Source organism: Balaenoptera physalus (genome assembly GCF_965194825.1).
Source record: "Balaenoptera physalus genome assembly, chromosome: 13".
NCBI lineage: Eukaryota > Metazoa > Chordata > Mammalia > Artiodactyla > Balaenopteridae > Balaenoptera > Balaenoptera physalus.
In genome coordinates, this window is record NC_138892.1 from 48064376 (window position 1) to 48084831 (window position 20456).

At 38.9% G+C, this 20456-nt stretch overlaps 1 protein-coding gene across 4 annotated transcripts in view; it reads right to left on the reverse strand.

The window, feature by feature from the left end:
* MYRFL (myelin regulatory factor like) overlaps positions 1-20456 on the reverse strand; it is a gene marked incomplete at its 3' end in the record, with an annotated part of 131375 nt that overhangs the window by 70526 nt on the left and 40393 nt on the right. For all 4 annotated transcript variants that reach the window (XR_014252875.1, XM_082422720.1, XM_082422719.1 and 1 more), the window contains exons 2-4: positions 15265-15355; positions 860-927; positions 496-754 (exon numbers count right to left, since the gene is read on the reverse strand). Coding sequence is in view for 3 of the 4 variants with exons in the window: in XM_082422720.1 (XP_082278846.1) it covers positions 496-754; positions 860-927; positions 15265-15355 (418 nt within the window). The remainder of the gene's footprint in view (positions 1-495; positions 755-859; positions 928-15264; positions 15356-20456) is intronic.

A 20456-nucleotide genomic window follows, 5' to 3' on the forward strand; every position in this document is an offset into this window, starting at 1 on the left:
CGTCTGGAGCCTGTGCTCCGCAGCAAGAGAGGCCGCGATAGTGAGAGGCCCGCGCACCGCGATGAAGAGTGGCCCCCACTTGCCGCAACTGGAGAAAGCCCTAGCACAGAAACGAAGACCCAACATAGCAATCAATCAATCAATAAAAATAAATAAATCTTTAAAAAAAAAAAAAAGACAGTTGACAGATATTTTTCAGGGAGCTCATTCACAAATCACTTGAGTGGTCTAGCTGAGGCTGCAGATGCAAACAGTGCTTTCTCCAGCACCCAGAATCTCCCTGTACATTTCTGACATTTTAGCTTTCCACTGAATGAGGACCTTGGGTTCAGTGGATTGTTAATTAAAAGTTGGTTTAAAGCCAAGGGCACTGGGTGTCTGATATATGTCTCAACACTGCCATCTCGTGGAGAGGACTCCACAGTTCACTCTTTACCAGCACCTCTGCGGAGAGGCGCTGGCTGGTCTTTCATAACTCAATATCTTGCCCTTTACCCAGGACTGTGGCACAGAGGCTGCGGATGGTAAGAACAACCAGTTCCCAGATGGGAGGACACAGACTGGTCCAGAGGGGTCCTGAGATGACAGGCGTCTGGGTAGCAGTTGTGAGAGGCACTGTGGGAATGCGCAGAGTCGCTCATTTCAGACGAGCCCTGCGGCAGGTGTGCAGGCAGCATCCCAGGAGCAGCTGCCGAGTGGAGGAAAGCAGCTGGCGTCCCCCCGGCGGCAGGTGTCAGAGTCGGGCAGCACGCACCTGGGGGAACACACAAGTGAGAAAGGCCCCTCTTTCTCACCACGCAGAGTCCTAAAGAAGAGAAGCAAGTGCCAGACGTGCGGGAGGGAGGTGGGTCCCACTCACCTGTGACCTGTGGAGGAGAGCAGGAGTCTGACGCAGAATAGGGTGGGGTATCTGGGAGCTGGCGTTGCCTGAGGATTAGAGACATGCATTCCTTTTGTTTGTAACTTATTCCATCATTATTTTTTTTTTTCACAAACTGGTAGCAGCCCTCCGTGTACAGCACCCCTAGGGAGGGTTCCAGGTGCTCCTGGGGGCCAAAGCCCACCAGAACATGCCCAGTGTCGTGTTGAGTGAGCTCTGAGTCAAACAGACCCGGGTTTGAGTCCCAGCTCTTCCACTTCCTAGCTGTGTATCCATGAACAAGTACTTAACCTCTCCAGGCCTGTTTCCTCACCTATAAAATGGGAATAATCATTATGCCTTCCTCATAGCATCATAGTGAAAATTACATGAGATACCGTGTATAAAACCCATAACATACACCCCCAAACACAGTGCGTGCTCAACAAAGCTTAATTAACATTATTGTGGCTTCTTAACATTCTCAAAGCACTTACGCCGGAGAGATGGTTGGGCTAAAGCAGTATAAAATGTCACCACTAAAGCAATGGTTTTCCATCTGTGCTCTGGGGAATCTCAAAGCTCTTGGAAGGAGCTCAAGTGTTTTACAAAAGAAAAATTTTAAAAGCCTGGGGGAAATATTTTATAACTTTTTTCTGTTTTACATATTGAGGTGCAAGTAAAATTTCATTTTAAAAAATGAGTACCATCACTAAGAAAAGTGTGAAAATGTCTGTTCAAAAAAACCCTACGTTTTCTGTTCAAAAAGTTTCTTATGGCTCAGAAACTCTGTGGTTCTAAGTTATATATAATCACCACCATCCTCCACTTGATTCTCTTGCTAGAGCGTAAGCTATCATATTTTTCTTGGTTCATTAAGATTGCAACATCATGCAATGAAGAGAGAAATCTGTTTTTATTATTTACTAGAAAACTTATGTTTTCTCCTCAAATTGGTCCTTTATAGTCTATTCACTTTTTATTAATAAGGGAATAGAAAACATACATTTCCCTTCCTCCAAAAACTCCACCGAAAAACTCCACCAAAATGAAACTCCAAAAACTCCACCGAAATAAAAGTAAAGGAATAAAGAGGCATAAACAGAAAAAGACATAGAGTACATGAACAGAGACTACAACAGACCATATTTCAGGAACAGTATGGCAGACAGAAATAGGACGGATGGTAACTGAATTAGCAGAAGGGAAAAGCTGCTTGGGGATGGTAGAGGGGATGTAGGAACCAACAAGATACTGTCCAATTTGAAAACAACTCCAGAAAAGCCCAAGACATTGGCATCACCAGCAGTTTCTGAATTCAGGGGTAAGGTAGAGCTAAAAGTGAAAGAATTGATTGACAGTTTAATTAAAGAACAGCTGGACCCTTAGATCAACTTCTCCCACCTGTATAGTCAGGCAACTACCTCTATCATCCCAACAGAAATTGGAAAGTTTTATTCTCTGGAGAAATGGATCCAGGGAGATTGTAGAGCTATTGGGCGAAAAATGGAAGGACTCATTGAGCACATCCAGGTGAACAAAGCTCCCAGGATGTGGTGCAGGATTTACAGAGCTCATGGTTGGATGAATCCATACACGAGCTCTCCCTTCCACCTTGAGATGATCCTTACTGAAAAAGAACAGATTGTTTCTAAACCAGAAGAAGAGGTTGCACAGAAGAAAAGACATCCTAGAAGAGACTGAAGAAATGAAAACTTATGGCCCGGGAATAAATGCTGCAAAAAAATAAACGCAAATAAAAGCAGACAAAAAAAAAACTCAAGAAAGAAAATATAATCGTAGTAAATTATATGTGAACACACAATGATAGTAATGTAATCCCTGAATATAAACCTAACCAAAACTTCTTATACAACTTTATGATATTGGGAGGCTGGGGATAGAAGTGGGTGTTGGATATGATATAAGAAAGTTAAATCCTCCTGGAAGATGATAGTAAGTTCTTAAGATGTATAAAGCAAGAACAGCAATATAAAACATTATTCAGATAAAAGGTGGTAGAAACATCTAAAAGAGTTGGAAAGTATCTGTCTCTGGGAGAGCCAAACTTAGGGACATGGGGAGGAGCAGGGCAAAGGATTACTGGTTTTCATTATAAGCCGTATATATGGCACCATTCAACTTCGTATCACTCTATGTGTATAAATCTACAAATTAGGACTTCCCTGGTAGCACAGTGGTTAAGAATCCGCCTGCCAATGGAGGGTAAACGGGTTCGATCCCTGGTCCAGGAAGATCCCACATGCCGTGGAGCAACTAAGCCCGTGTGCCACAACTACTGAGCTTGCACTCTAGAGCCCGTGAGCCACAACTACTGAGCCTGCGCGCCACAACTACTGAAGCCCGCGCACCTAGAGCCAGTGCTCCGCAACAAGAGAAGCCACCGCAATGAGAAGCCTGCGCACCACAACAAAGAGTAGCCCCCGCTCGCCGCAACTAGAGAAAGCCCGCACGCAGCAATGAAGACCCAATGCAGCCAAAAATAAATTAATTAATTTTAAAAAAATCTACAAATTAAATTTTGTGATTGACTCTGTGATCTCACAATTCCACATTCAAGGTTCAAGGCAGTTGTTTACTTTCCTTTACATTTGCGGCACCACTGAATTCAATAATGTTAATGAAAACTGAAAATCACAAGCAAATTATCAATACACTCGAGAAATATGGCACGGCACATCACAGACTGGAATGCATGCTCCACCCAGCAGGTCCTTGTGGAGAACCAAAGGTCCCTGTGTTGAGTAGCAGCAACATGTGTTGGTGGTTTTAAAATGAGAATTTAGAAGTTTAAATACTTTCCTTACAGTTTACTCTCCCTTCCCAAACTCAGTCTGGCTACTCCTTTATTTCATTGCATTTCATATTCAATGCATTTTACTGTATTGGGAGAAATTTTGCATTCTTGTTCAGAAAATTTCACGTAAGATTTAATGATAGCTACCTTCAAAACTAAGCAAATTGTTTAAAACAAGGGCAATGATTAACTTTAAGAAAAACACTGTTGTCTGAGACTGTTTCTAAGCAGTTAACTCCTCCCTACTCACAATCATGATGTCAGCAATGCACATCAGACTGTTTTGGGCCTTCAGTGCTCTGAAGTTTCCTATTATGCTGAAGGGATTTCCATGAAGGGACCTAGAAATTGACAGAACCATTGGTCACTCCTTGAGGGGCTATCTCTATCTCTGCCTTCTATAGGAAATGGTTATAAAAATCAAGAAATTCTTATAAAATGATTTTATAAAATGAATAATTTGCTTTCTAAATCCCTTCCTCTCAGACACATAACTTGCTTTTGTTTTTTGGAGGATGAATGGCAAAGTGTGGTCTCCTGGGGGTTGAATGCCATGCAAACCAAAAGGAGTGCAAAATAGACTTTTCTCTCCAGCTGGTTGAGGTTAGCACATCCATGACATCTGCATGCTGCACCCAAAGCAGCCAGGATTTCTTTCAGATTGCAGCCAGGCTTGATCAAGGATTTACTGAGTACCTAGTACATGCTCATAACTCTACTAAACACTAGGCAGGACTGCAGGACTCACAGTATTAAGACACAAGGCTTCCTGTGAACACCCATCTGGGACTATTCACAATTCAACAGTCCAATCCTCAGTTTTCTCCAATGACTCCCCCGGGGTCTTCACATACAAATCACACCTTCTCTAAAGCTCTATTGCACAGTGATATCAACTCAGCACAGTGCCTGGTACAGAGTTATTACTTAATAAATATGAATTACTGCTTTTTACCTGACATATGGCCATAAATATGTTGCTTATATAAATTCATATATCAAGAGAGGGCATTCCTGACCACCAATCCAACATGGTAGCCTTCCCCCACCCCTCACTTTCTACTCCCCTGCCTTACACTTATTTTTCTTCATCTTACTGAATGACTTTATACTATACGCCATTGTCTTTCTCTTCCCACTGGAGTCGCATCACAACAACGGAGCACCAAGAGTGAAGGGATGGGAATGGCTCTCCCCAGGAGCAGGTGATAAGGAAATGCATTGCCTGCTGAGAACTTAAAAACAATACTTAAGTCCACAGAAAGTCAATCTGCTGTTTATCATTATTACCACACACCACCAACTCAAAGAAAAATGCCTGAGTGCCCTGCAGGGCAGACTGCTTTCCACCATATTGCCCTTGGTAATCTATTAGCAGGAACTTATCTGTTTTGTTCACTGTTGTACCCCATCACCCAATTACAGCATAAAAATAGTTGTTACTGAAAGTATTTTCTGGGGTTTCCCTGGTGGTGCAGTGGTTGAGAATCTGCCTGCCAATGCAGGCGACACGGGTTCGAGCCCTGGTCTGGGAGGATCCCACGTGCCGCGGAGCAGCTGGGCCCGTGAGCCACAACTACTGAGCCTGCGCGTCTGGAGCCTGTGCTCCACAACAAGAGAGGCCGCGATAGTGAGAGGCCCGCGCACCGCGATGAAGAGTGGCCCCCGCTTGCCACAACTAGAGAAAGCCCTCGCACAGAAACGAAGACCCAACGCAGCCGTAAAGAAATAAATAAATAAATAATTTAAAAAAGAAAAAAAAAAGTATTTTCTCCAGTTTTTCATGTGTATGATTCATGTCCTCCCATGCAGACATTCACTTAAGAGCGTGTCTTAATACTGTGTGTGTGTGTGTGTGTGTGTGTGTGTATCTCCTGCATAGTGCCCACTGGTGAGCACGTAGTAGGCACTTGATAAATACTTGATCAAACTTGCATAGGGTTTGTACCCACTACCCAGAAGTTGGGATGGGAAAGGGCCTTGGCAGAAATGTCATCAGTGAATAAAGTAGCCCAAGAAAATCATTTCATGACAGGGTAGCGGAAGAAAGAAAAGCAAGTTGCCACCCCTCCCCTTCGGCTCTATCTTGGCAAACTGCAAGAACCCTGACCCTCTCACCACTCCCCCCTGCTGCTTTAGAAATAGACAACCTTTATGGAGGACCTACTCTGGTCCAGGCACTGAGCTAACCCTTGCAGGTGTTGCTTCATCTAATCTCTGCTACCACCGTGTGAAAAGGTACTATTACTGCCCCTACACCACAGGCAATGAAACTGAGGCTTGATGAGGTTAAGTAACATACCCGAGATTATTCATCTGGCATCTAGTCAAACTGGAGTAAAGTGATCTATCACCAGAGTTTATGCTCTAAAGAACACAATGTTTTCAATACAGATATTTAAATATCCTAATCAAATTAATTACTATAAGTTATTTCATTTTCTACAAAATCTTTAGAATCTAGAAGTCACTGGTAATGTTTTCGCCCAGGATTCTGTTTAGCTTTTCTCCTGCTGCATCCGTTTGAACCCAGAAATCAAACCGGTCAATGAACTCAGCCTTTAACAAGCTCATCTCATAGAATTATGCGGATTACCTCACTCCCTTTCGCAACATCACAGTAAAGAGTTTATCAGCCCCACTCTACTGGTGGCGGAAGTAAAACATGCAGCTGGTCATTGACGCCTAACTCATTTTTCCTTCCAGCCTCAATAAGATATGTCCTAAGTGAAACCCAGAATATTAGATGCTTAAGCTCAACCATTAGAATGAAATGAAATGAAACCTGGAGTTGATTCCTCACGGACCTAATATGTCTCTAGGTTCCCCTCCTATGAAGTCACCCGTTCAAACTTGTGATTAGCTGTCACCTCAATGTCTTCAGCTAGTTCCCTCTTACCCCATCTGCAGCACCTCAAGGCCAGCCTAAAGCTCGGTATACTGTCTACCCGCACTGAACACACTCAAACCAAACTGTATGACTTGGTCTGGGTCTTGGGAGGTGGTCGGGAAGGAGGCATGTGCAAGTGACCTAAAGTAGGGCTTCTCAAACTGTAATATGCCTGTGAATCCCATGGGGATCCTGTTAACACTGCAGATTCTGATTCAGCGTTTTGGGGGCGGGGCCTGAGGTGCTACAGTCCTAGCTCCCAGGCGATGCTGCTGCTGCTGCTACAACCTGGCCTGCACTTTGAGTAAAGGAAGGAAGCAGGTGAATCTCTGGGCATTTCTGAATGAAACAAACCTGTCTTGAAGATTCACTGGTGACTTTTCCGGAGCCTTCCCTCTTCTACACACACACACGGACACACACACACAGGGACACACACACAGAGACACACACACACACAGACACACACGCACACACAGACACACACACACACGGACACAGACACACACAGACACACACACACGGACACACACAGACACACACTGCTTGTCCTTTTTCACTGCAACCTCCAGGAATTTATGCTTTCCCCTAAATGTCTAGCCTCCCGCCCTCCAGTCGGCACTCCATACCTGGACATTTCCCGGTGTGTCCAGCCACCACAGCTCACCTGTGTGCCTAGTAGGTAACAGGCTGGCTAACCTAGGGGATCAGAGAGGACTTTTGCCTGCTCCTACTCCTCCTGGGCAGACAGCTGCCCTGGACTCCACCACGCAAGGAAATACAGGGTTAAGAGCAATTGTCAGGAATCTTCCCATCCTGACAGAACTGCCCCCGGTTCAACATACCAATTAGATTCAAACAGAAGGATGAGAATGTCCTGAGCAGCACATCCCAATGCTCATACGTGGGTACATGCTCCCAAAAGGGGCCCATGGCCACATAAGTTTGAGAACACTGCATAACGTTTCCCTTTCCCAGTTGCATATTAGCACATCAAAGGCCCTGAGAAGTCCTGCAGTAAAGAAATACATTTAATTTTGTTTAAGCCAGTGAGTCACATACTTATTACTGATCATGGAACTTTTTTTCCCACAGCATCTCGGGGGACCAGTTTTCCATAGAGCATTTAGGGACATCTGTTTCACAGAGCCAATAATTCCATTTTTTAATATATTTGAGATTTGAAAATCTGCCTATGAGATTCAAATTTGCTCCTAGAAATTTTACAGCCTAATGTTCTCTTAAATCGCTTAAAGGGTTGTCATTGATACTTTTAAAAGGCAGAATTCATGGGCAATATAGTAGAGAGGAAGTAACTCAGGCTTTGTAGTAAATTCATGTTTGAATCCCAACTCTGCTATTTATTAGCTGGGAGCCCAGGCAAGAAAACCTGCATCCCAGCGCTGTTGTGAGGAATGCAACTAACCTGCAAAAAGAGAGCCTGGTATTTATAAATACTCAACACTTAGGGTATTTGAATACATTGTACAGATGCAATGATCATTGGACCAGCCCAACAAATCCATGGTCACGGACTGGGACTGTTTCCACTTGTTCTCTCTTGGATTTCTATTGCAGCTCCACTTAACTGCATGCACCTGAGCCGTTTTTATCAGGCAATAGCAGCTTATCTGATCATAGGACTTTTCTTTAACGGGCCTGAACTCTGACAATCTTTGCAAACTATGGCTCAGGATCCATTCTGAGTCACACCTTTTGGCAGATAAATGTAGACCCACTTAATGTATTTCCCTGAGAGTCACGGAGTCTGAAACATCCCCTAAAACATCAATTAATCCAAAAGACAAATGTAGAAGAAAGGGCAGGTGTTCTAGAGCCAGGCATATTTTAATCCCAGCTTTGCCACTTACTGACATATGAAGAGTTACTTAACCTCTTTGCACTTCAGCCTCTTCATGTGTAAAATATGGATAATACTGTGCCTATTTGGAAGAGTTGATAAGAGAATGAAATGTGTAAAATCAAATATGCAATTAAATGAGTAAATATGTAAAGTGCAAAGAACAATGCCTAATACTTGGTAAATACTCAACAGTATTAACTCCTTCCTCTACCTCACTTACAAATGCCACACACCCACTCCCAAGGGTAGAGAGTGAATCTGATTGGGCAAACCATGTCGGAATCTCAGTAGCAATCGCCTATAGGGAGATATCTCTGGTCTTGCTGGAAGGACCATTATTATCATGGAGACTAAGATCATATGATAGATTTCTGAACTCCCAGGTAGAAGGACAGCTCTTCGAATAAGACTTAAGACTTGTTCACTTTTCCCCACAAACAGCTAAAGTACTTTATGCCAATTATAAAAGTGATCCAGATGATTAAACAGAACCCTGATGGAATCAGGTCTACCTTCTTTTGAGGAAAAGTCTTGTAGGGGACAGAAACTGACAACTTCTGGCAGGTTTTTTGTAGGCAGAGATGGTAAGGATGTACCCATTGCCCACCCTTCTCACAGGAATTCACGGCAGCTGTGTGGATGGATTGAGAGGAATATGAAGGCAGGCACAAGGGCGATTAGTGCCTGGGTTCAGCCCATGCAGTGCCTGGAGCAGAAGAGCCAGCTGAGTGTGGGCTCAGACATGTGGCAACCCACCAGTTGTGTGTGTGTGTGCGTGTGTGTGTGTGTGTGCGTGTGTGTGTAACTAGCTTGCAAAATGTTGAGTCTCCCTTCTTCCCCACGGTCATTTTGGCAAGGATGTTTTTGTTGGCAAAGAGCAGCAAGAGCCAGGTACCAAAATACCTGCAAATAGGTTTCCCCATTACTATAGAGATTCACATCTTGTTCCACTCTCTGTCTTTCATGAGGGAGAGAAGGAAGGGCATTTACAGAAATGTCAAGGTAGGCTCAATAACAGATGGAGATGACAGAAGAGGGTCAGTGAACTTAAAGACAAATCAATAGAAATTATCCAGTATAAACAACAGAGAGGAAAGAAAAAGATTGAAAAAATTAACTGAGCCTCTGGGACCTGTCTACCATATCAAAGATCTAACATTTGTATCATTGGAGTCCTAAAGAGAGGAAAGAAAGACATTGGTACAGAAACATAAATGTGAAGAAATGATGGCTAAAAACTTCCTAGAGGTAGTAAAAAAACAAAAATTTACAGATTAAAAAACTGAGCAAATCCCAAACAGTATAATCTCAAAGAAAACCATGCCCATATCCAGCCATGTTATAATAAACTTGCTGAAAACCAAAGATAAAACAATATCTTGCAAGTGGAGAAAAATGATATATTACATACAAGGGAACAATGATTCAAATAACTGCCTATCTCTCATCAGAAACCATAGAGGCTGGAAGACAGAAGACAGTGCTGAGAAAAAAAGAACTTAACTGAGGACTCTGAATCCACAATCATTCCTGAGGACTTTGGCATTCCTTTCACAGTAATAGATAAAAGAAGTAGACGAAAATCCTCAAGGCTATAGAAAACTGGAAAAACAATGTCAACCAACTTGACCTAATTAGCATTTATAGAACACTTGACCCAACAACAGCAGAGCACACATTCTTTTCAAGTGCACATGGAACATTCACCAAGGTAGACCATATCCTGGGTCATAAAGCAAACCTTAACAAATTTAAAGGAATTAGAATTATATAGAGTATGTTCTCTGTCCATAATGGAATTAAACTACAAGTCAGTGACAGAAAAATACATGGAAAGTTCCCAAATATTTGGAAATTAACCTAATTCCAGCCACCTAGAGTTAAAGAGGATGTCTCAAGGAAAATTAGGAAATATTTTGAGCTGAAAGAAAATCAAAATATAGCATATCAGAAATTGAGGAAGGCAGCTAAAGCCATATGGAGAGGGAAATGTATAGCATTGAATGATTAAATTAAAAAGCAAAGGATGACTTTAAATCAAGAACTAAGCTTCCACCTTAAGAAACTAAACAAAAAGGAGCAAACTAAACCCAAAGCAATCAGAAGGAAATAATGAGTAGAAATCAGTGAAATTGAAAACAAACACAATAGAGGTGATCAATGAAACCAATAGACACTTATTGGAAAAGGTCAACAAAACGTATACATTTCTAAAGAGACTAATTAAAAGAGAGAGAGAGAGAGGAAAGTGATTACCAATATAAGAAACAGAAGAGAATATCAGTACAGACTCCTTAGAGCCTGTAAAAGCCTATAAAAGCATAATAAATACTATGAACAACTCTTTGCCTATAAATTTGACAATGAAATGTATCAATTCCCTGGGGAAAAAAGAAAACAAGCTACCAAAACTTATTTAAGCAGAAAGAGATAGCATAAATAGTCCTGAATTTATTGGATAAACTTAATTCATAGTAAGGTCTTCCAACAAAGAAAGCTACAGGCACAGAAGAGTTCATGGTGAATTCTATCAAACATTTAAGGAAAAAATAAATTCAATTCCACACAATCTCACCCAGTGAATTTAAAAGGAGAAAACACTTCCCAACTAATTTTAGAAGTCTATCAATATCCTGATATCAAAGCCATAAAAATACAGTATAAGAAAACTGGAGGGACTTCCCTGGTGGTGCAGTGGTTAAGAATCTGCCTGCCAATGCAGGGGACACAGGTTCAAGCCCTGGTCCGGGAAGATCCCAGATGCCGCGGAGCAACTAAGCCCGTGTGCCACAACTACTGAGCCTGTGCTCTAGAGCCTGTGTGCCACAATTACTGAGCCCGCGTGCCCCAACTACTGAAGCCTGCGTGCCTAGAGCCCATGCTCCGCAACAAGAGAAGCCACCGCAATGAGAAGGAGCCCGCGCACCACAATGAAGAGTAGCCCCCACTCGCCACAACTAGAGAAAGCCCGCGTGCACCAATGAAGACCCAATGTAGCCAAAAATAAATAAATAAATAAATAAATAAATAAATTTATAAAAAAAAAAAAAAGAAAACTGGAGACCAACAGATGCAAAATCCTGAAAGTAATTTTAGCAAATTGAATCCAGTTATACATAAAAAGATAATACTTTAAAACTAACTGAGGTTTATCCCAGGAATACCAGGTTGGTTCAGTATTCAAAAATTAGCAAAGCTGGGCTTCCCTGGTGGCACAGTGGTTGGGAATCTGCCTGCCGATGCAGGGGACACGGGTTCAAGCCCTGGTCTGGGAGGATCCCACATGCCGTGGAGCAAGTAGGCCCGTGAGCCACAACTACTGAGCCTGAGCGTCTGGAGCTTGTGCTCCGCAACAAGAGAGGCCGCGACAGTGAGAGGCCCGTGCACCGCGATGAAGAGTGGCCCCCGCTCGCCACAACTAGAGAAAGCCCTCGCACAGAAACGAAGACCCAACACAGCCAAAAATAAATAAATAAATTAATTAATTAAAAAAAAATTAGCAAAGTAATCCACCATAATAACAGGGGAAACAAACATATGATCATATTAATAAATACAGAAATAACATTTGACAAAATTCAAGAGCCATTCATGATAAAATAATTCTCAGCAAACTAGGAGTAGAAGAGAATCTCCTTGACCTAATAAAGGGCATTACAAAAAAATCGTACAGCTAAATCATACATAATAATAAAAAATTGAGTGATTGCCCTCTAAGATCAGGGACAAGACAAGGATGTCTGATCTCTCTATTTCCCTATTCAGCATCATAGCCAAAGTCCTACCCAGTTCAATAAGGCAAGAAAAAATATTCAAAGGCATACAGTTTTAAAAGAAAGACATACAACTGTTCCAATTTGCAGAAGACATGATTGTCAAGATATAAAAAGCCAGGAAATCTACAAAAAGCTCTTAAACTAGTAAATGGCTTCATTAAGATTTCAGGGCCTGGGAATTCCCAGGCAGCCCAGTGGTTAGGACTCGGCACTTTCATTGCCGGGGCCCAGGTTTGATCCCTGGTCGGGGAACTAAAATCCCTCAAGCCATGTGGCCAGACCAAATAAAAAAAAATTTTTTTTTAATTTAAAAATTATTTAAAAAAAGATTGTAGGACCTAAGCCCAAAATATAAAAACCAATAATAGTTCTGTATATTGGCAATGAATAATTGGGAACTAAATTTGAAAAAAGTTTAAAAACCACTATTACTTACAATAACTCAAAGAAAAACATGAAACATTTAGGTGTAGATCTAAACAAAATATATACAAGATTTGTATGCTAAAATTGTAAAATGCTGATGAAAAAAAGCAAACAAGGCCTAAATAAATGGAGAGGTATACTATGTTCATGGATTGGAAGACTCAATTTTGTGAAGATGTCGATTTTCCCCAAATGGATCTCTATACTTAATACAATCCTAATCTATACCCCAGCAGCACTGAATAGATATAAACAAGCTGATTTTAATATTTATGTGAGAAGTCAAAGGAATTAGAATAACCAAAACAATTTTACAAAAGAAGACAAATTTGGAGAACTTACACTATATGGTTTTAAGACATGATAAAAGTACAGTAGTCAAGGTAACGTGGTACTGACAAAATAACAGATATATAGATCAGTGGAACAGAATAAAGAGTTTAGATATAGATCCACACAAATATGGTCATCTGATTTTTTACAACAGTGTAAAGACAATTCAATAGAGAAAGGTTATCCAGCAAGGAATTCTGAAAGTAACTGGACATCTATACACAAAGAAATTAATCTCAACGTATATCTCAAAACTTATATGGAAATTAACTCAAAATGGATCATAGACCTAAATGTAAAACTAAACTTTTAGACAGAAACAGGAGAAAATCCTTAGGAACTTAAATTAGGCAATATCTATATTTCTTAGAAATAAAGAACAAACCACATAAGAAAAATTTGATCTATTGGACATCATCAAAATTTAAAACTTCTGCTCTGGGAAAGACATTGTTAAGAGAATGAAAACATAAGTTATAGACCTGGAGAAAGTATTCATAAATCACATATCCAATAAAGTTCTTATATCCAGAATATTTAAAGAATTTTCTAAACTCAAAAATAAGAAAACTTTAATTTTTTAAAATGGGCAAAAAATTTGAAAAAAGACTTCACCAAAGAAAACATATGAATGGCAAACAACCACATGAAATAAGGCTCAACATCATTCGTTGATAGGAAAATGCAAATTAAAACAAAATGAGATACCACTATAAGCCTATTAGAATATATAGCTAGTGGTAATGTAAAATGGTATGGCCACTCAAGAAAATTTGGCAATTTTTATAAAGTTAAGCTTCCACTTACAACATGACCCAGCAGACTATCCAAGGTATTACGCTAGAGAAATTAAAACTCTTGATCACACAAACACCTGTGAATGAATATTTATAGAAGTTATTCATAATTGCCAAAAACTGGAAATAATCAAAACATCCTTGAAGGAGTGACTGGATAAACAAAGTCTGTTACAACAATCCAACAGAGTTTTTCTCAGCAATAAAAAAGAATGAGCAAAGACATTATGCTTAGTGAGAGAAACTGGACTCATAATTATATATACCATATGTATGGCTTCATTTATGTGACATTCCAGAAAAAGCAAAACTATAAGAACAGAGAAAAGATCAGTGGTCACCAGAGGTTAGGGGTGTGTGTTGGGTTTGACCACAAAGTGGAAATGTAGGGGGAACGTTTCAGGTGAGGGAACTGTTGTGTGTGGTAATCATGGCAGTAGTTGTACAACTCTATGAATTTGTCAAAACTCACAAAACCATACACAAGACAAAAATGGAATTTTATTGCATGTAAGCTTTTTAAAAGAAAGCTGGTATGGCTATATTAATATTAGAAAATAAGAGCAGAAATCAATGACATGGAAAACAGAAAAACAATTAAGAATATAAATTTAACCAAAAGCTGGTTCTTTAAAAGGTTAGGAAAACTGATAAACCTCTTGCTAGATTGATCAAGAAAAAAAAAGACATGAATTACTGACATCAAGAACAACACTTGTTGTTCACTATAGATTCTACAGACATTAAAAGTATAAAAAGGAAATATGATGAACAACTTTATGCCAGTAAATTCAAAACTTAGATGAAATATACAAATTCATTGAAAGATATAAACTGTGTAAGTTGATAACTACTAATTGATAACCTGAATAGCCCCATATCTATTAATGATATTGAATTGGAAGGTGAGGGCCTTCAGATTAAAACTAAATAAAACAAAAACAAAAACAAACAAACAAAAAACTCCAGGCCTAGCTGGCTTCACTGGTGAAATCTGCCAAAGATTTATAAAAGAAATAAGACCAACTCTACTCAAGCTCTTCTGGAAAACAAAAAAGAAGGAAACACTTCCCAGTTCATTTAATTATTTCATAATTTTAAAAACACCAAATGGAGGGACTTCCCTGGTGGTGCAGTGGTTAAGAATCTGCCTGCCAATGCAGGGAACACGGGTTTGATCCCTGGTCTGGGAAGATCCCACATGCCACGCAGCAACTAAGCCCATGGGCCACAACTACTGAGCCTGAGCTCTAGAGCCCACGAGCCACAACTACTGAAGCCCATGTGCCTAGAGACCGTGCTCCACAACAAAAGAAGCCACCACACCGCAACGAAGAGTAGCCCCCACCTGCCGCAACTACAGAAAGCCCGCATGCAGCAGCGAAGACCCAACGCAGCCAAACATAAATAATAAATAAATAAATAAATTTATATTAAAAAAAAAAGTCAAACATAAAAAAAAACAAACGACCAAATGGAGAGCAGCACTCTCATTACTTACAAGGCCGCCAAATCAAAATCATTGCCCAAGAACTCCTCCAGCAGACTTGTATCCAGGGTCGGGTTCCCCAGAGTGCCACTGGCCCCTTGAGCTGCAAAGGCAAATTGAAAATCTTGAGATTCATGAATTTTTCAGAATGGCTAATCGCTAAAATTTCAAAGCAACTAAATGGCATAATGCATTTATTGAGAGTGTGGTCTTTCTTCCATTCAAATATTTCCTTCAGAAATCTTTTTAGATGTTACCCTCCTTGAGCAGCCTTCCCTGACTGTCCAAGGCTGGCTTAGGTGCTTTTTAATGTGCATTCATTAACATCATGTACTTTGCCTTATACACTATTATAATTGCTTGCTTTGGTGTTTGTTCCTCTATCTGAAGTCTTTAAGGGCAAGGACTGTGTCTTTTTTATTGTATCCACAAGGATCTATGTTATGAAAAAGGCAGCAATTAACATTTATTGGCTAGCTGGCTGGCTGGCTGGCTGGCTGGATGAATGGATAGACTGATGATTGCCTGTTGGTCTGATAGATTACTTCCAGTTAAGCTCAACAAGAAGTTCAATATCTTGCTTCACATTTTTGTTAGACTTCCCAAAATGCAACACAATAGTTCTGTCCTTTTTCTTTCTTTTTTTTTTTTTTTTTAATTTTACTTATTTATTTATAGCTGTGTTGGGTCTTCGTTTCTGTGCGAGGGCTTTCTCTAGTTGTGGCAAGCGGGGGCCACTCTTCATCGCGGTGCGCGGGCCCCTCACCATCGAGGCCTCTCTTGTTGCGGAGCACAGGCTCCAGACGCGCAGGCTCAGTAGTTGTGGCTCACGGGCCTAGTTGGTCCGCGGTATGTGGGATCTTCCCAGACCAGGGCTCGAACCCGTGTCCCCTGCACTGGCAGGCGGACTCTCAACCACTGCGCCACCAGGGAAGCCCCTGTCCTTTTTCTTGATTTACAAAATGAAAATAAGCTTATTGGTTTCTTTCTGACCATAACAAAGAAACTAGAATTTTTAAAGAATATAAAATATAGGGACTTCCCTGGTGGTCCAGTGGCTAAGACTCTGCACTCCCAGTGCAGGGGGCCCAGGTTCGATCCCTGGTCATGGAACTAGATCCCACATGCAGCAACTAAGAGTTCACATGCCGCAACTAAAGATCCTGCATGCTGCAACTAAGACCTGGCACAGCCAAATAAATAAATAAATATATATATAACAAAAAAAAGAATATAAAATATAAAAATATGTTATAAAGAAGACAAAACAATCTTTCTTTGCAGATAACATGACTCTATACCTAGAAAATTCAAGAGAAACAACTGACGATTAGAAATGATCAGAAAAGTCAATAAAGTAAATGGTTAAAGTTAAATATAAAAACTATACAATTAACTAAAAAATATAATTATTTTCGTATATACAAAAAATAACCAGTCAAAAATTCAGATAAATATAATGAAAAAAAGAGAAGATTCCATTCAAAATAACAAAAAGCCTAAAATATCTAAACATATATTTAGGGACAACATATTTTTTAAAAAAGCTAATAAACTCTATGAAGGGTCATAAGAAGAGATTTCAATAAATGGAAAGAACTTCATTGTTCTTAGACTGAAAGATTCAATACTGAAGTTTTTACTAGACATTATTTATGATGTCTACAAAATACACAGTCATTTTCTGAGAACTTTCCCCTTATAAAAACAGTCTCCTGCAACCCTTACAGCCACCTGAATCAGAAAGAAAAAATCCATTGGTTGGCCAGTGACCACTTCAGTTATTTCTCCCAAAATCAAAACCAATAGACTTTAAAGCTGGTGATTGAGATTAAGTCACTTAATAGCTACGGCAGAGGACTGGAGTGATAGTCTAAATATTTCTGCCAGGTCCTTTACCCAGGTCCTTCATGATTTTTTACCCTTAATAAGGCTGGTTGTTCCCCTTCTACTCTAATTACATGACAAAGTCCTGTATACATCCAATAAACCCTTTTGAATTGGTTTGTATGTTGTCTGAAATCAAATAATCCTCAAGGAAAATGTTCTGAAGTTCATCTGGAAAAATAAATATATAAAGATGACCAGAAAAATTAGGGAGGAAGGGGGTAAATAAGTACTGAGAAACACACAAGTGAACACATCAAAGGAACACAAACAAGTCCAGGATATATCAAGAAATAGTACATATATATGGAATATATATATTTTATACTTATATAAATATTTTATATATATATATATATATACACACACACACACACACACGATAGATGCATGATAAGCATATCCTTTGACACTAGTGAGGAAAGATTCATTATTCAATAAATGTTGTGGGGAAAATTGATTATATATTTGGGAGAAAAAAAACCTGGATCATTTTCCTGCTTCCACACCAAAACTGCAGATAGATCAAAGATTTCAAAATAAATAAATGAAACCATAGAAAGAAAACATCAGTGACTATTCTTATGATCTTGACATAAAGAAGGTTTTCCCAAGCATGGCAATGAAAGCCAAAAACTATTTTTAAAAAAAGATTGATAAAATTTTACTTTATCCTTTTTTTGAGGGGAGAAGAATTTTTCACATTTTAGTTTGAAATAATTTCTATCCTAAAGAGAAGCTACAAGAATACAAAGGAAGTCACATATACCCTTCACTCATATTCATCATTATTAACATTGTGTTACATTTGCATTATTCTCTCTGTCTCTGTCTTGTCTGTCTCTCTTTCTCTCTCTCTCTCTCTCACACACACACACATACACAAAACACATTGATACACACCCACCTATACATACCATTCTGAACCATTTGAGAACAAGTGCCTTTACCCGTGAATACTTCAGTATATATGCCTAGGTACAAAAACATTATCTTCACAACCACAATTAAATTATCAAAATCCGAAAACTTAACATTGACACAGTTTTACTGTACAATCTACATTCCATATTCAAATTTTGCCAATTGTCTCAATAATGTCATTTATAGCATTTTTTTCTGGTCCAGAATTTAATCCAGTATAACATAGTACATGTAGCTGTCATGCCTCTTTAGATTTTTTTTGAAGGGTGTAGGCTAACTGTTTTACAGAACGTCCCTCAATTCTTGTTTGCCTCATATTTTCTCAAGGTTAAATTCAAGTTTTGTATGTTTGGCAAGAATATTACACAAATGATATTATGTCTCTCTTAGTGCCTTATATCAGGAGGATCACAGTGTCTCATTATTGATGTTAATTTTCATCCCTTGGTTAAGGTACTACCTGCCAACTTTCTCCACTATAAAGTTACTACTATTCTTTTTTAATTTGTGGCAAGATACTTTGAGATTGTGCAAATATTTTGTTCCTCATTAAATTTTTATCTAATAGTTTTAGTATCCATTGGTGATCATAAGCATTTTAATCCATGTAAAAAGTTAAAGACAAACTGAGGAATATTTTCAATATACATGAAAAAGAGTAAATATCTATAATATCCAAAATGTTCTTTCAAATCAATAAGGTAACAGCTACACCCCAATAGAAAATAGTAAAGGGCTTTAAAAGGCAGTTCATAAAATAAAAAATCAAATTGGTTAATAAATGCACAAAACATGTTAAACATTACTAAGAAACAGAATTTAAAATATGAGAAAATTTTCTTTTTGCCTACCAAATTGGCATATATTCAAGGAATTAATAAAATCCACTGTTAATGCTGATGGAAATAAGATAACCCTCTTATGCACTGCTGATAGGAGTATATATTAAATAATCTGTCTGAAAAGTGTTTAGCATGTGTTTCCAAAAAAAAATGAATATGCATATATACTTTGATCCAGAAATTCCACTTAATACACTTACGATAATACACTTAATATAATAACAGAAAATTGAGAATGACCCTTTTTTTTAACATCTTTATTGGAGTATAACTGCTTTACAATGGTGTGTTAGTTTCTGCTGTATAACAAAGTGAATCAGCTATATGTATACATATATCCCCATATCCCCTCCCTCTTGCATCTCCCTCCCACCCTCCCTATCCCACCCTTCTAGGGGGACACAAAGCACCGAGCTGATCTCCCTGTGCTATGCAGCTGCTTCCCACTAGCTATCTATTTTACATTTGGTAGTGTATATATGTCAGTGCCACTCTCCCACTTCGTCCCAGTTTACCCTTCCCCCTCCCCGTGTCCTCAAGTCCATTCTCTACGTCTGCGTCTTTGAGAATAAATGACCATTAATTGACATTCATTCAATGAAATATCAGTACTCTGCAGCCATTTAATAAACTCTACAGCGTTTCAAGAGAAGGTGGCTTGCAAAGTATTATACCCACCCAATTTGTTTTCAAACGTAAAGGCAACAGACAATTTCAAAATTTAAAAGTTCAGGGTATAAAGCCCCCATGACTTCCTCTTGAAAATAACTCCTTGACAGTGAAATTCAGCCAAGCAAAAAATGAATCAAAAGAAAGAACTCAGAAATATAGAAATCAAAGAGGAAAAACTATGATGAACAGTGAATTCATATAAATATAGGATTTAAACTGAATATCTGACAGAATTATGGTTGCAGATCAAAATGTAAAAGTAATAAACCTTTAAAAAGGAAAAAATATCAGCAACAAAAATTAGAAGGTAGGGCGAGGGAAAATGGGAAGAGATGTGGTATTAATCACCTTATTATTCATATCTCAGAGTTCATCTTCATTACCCTAAACCTGAACCATTTAGTAAAAAAATAACTATTCCAACTTTGTAGTAACTTTTAAATCCCCTTTCTTAATCTTGGAAGACTCCTTTAGAACTGATATCTCTAACAGTAAAGAAATAATTATTTAAGTTCTGTAATTCCTTCAGTTTCCCTTCTTTTTATCCTATTACATTCAAATAAAATTAATATTTTATATTATATTTAATATTTTCTTTAAATAGTGCATGTGAGCTAAGATCCATTTCTTACAAAGTTATTTCTACTATCTATCTAATTATCCATCCTTCTATCTGTAGCTATTCATAGAAAGATGATGAAATAATATTCCACCACAGTTGACACTAGTTAGATGGTAGAATTTAAAATGAGTTATCTTTTTTTTTAAAAATCCCTATTATACACTTCAGAAAATTATTTTGCACAATTTTGAATAAAATGATTTTCTAAAATAAGTAGGAAATCAAATTGCTAAAATAAACAAAAAAATATAGAAAAA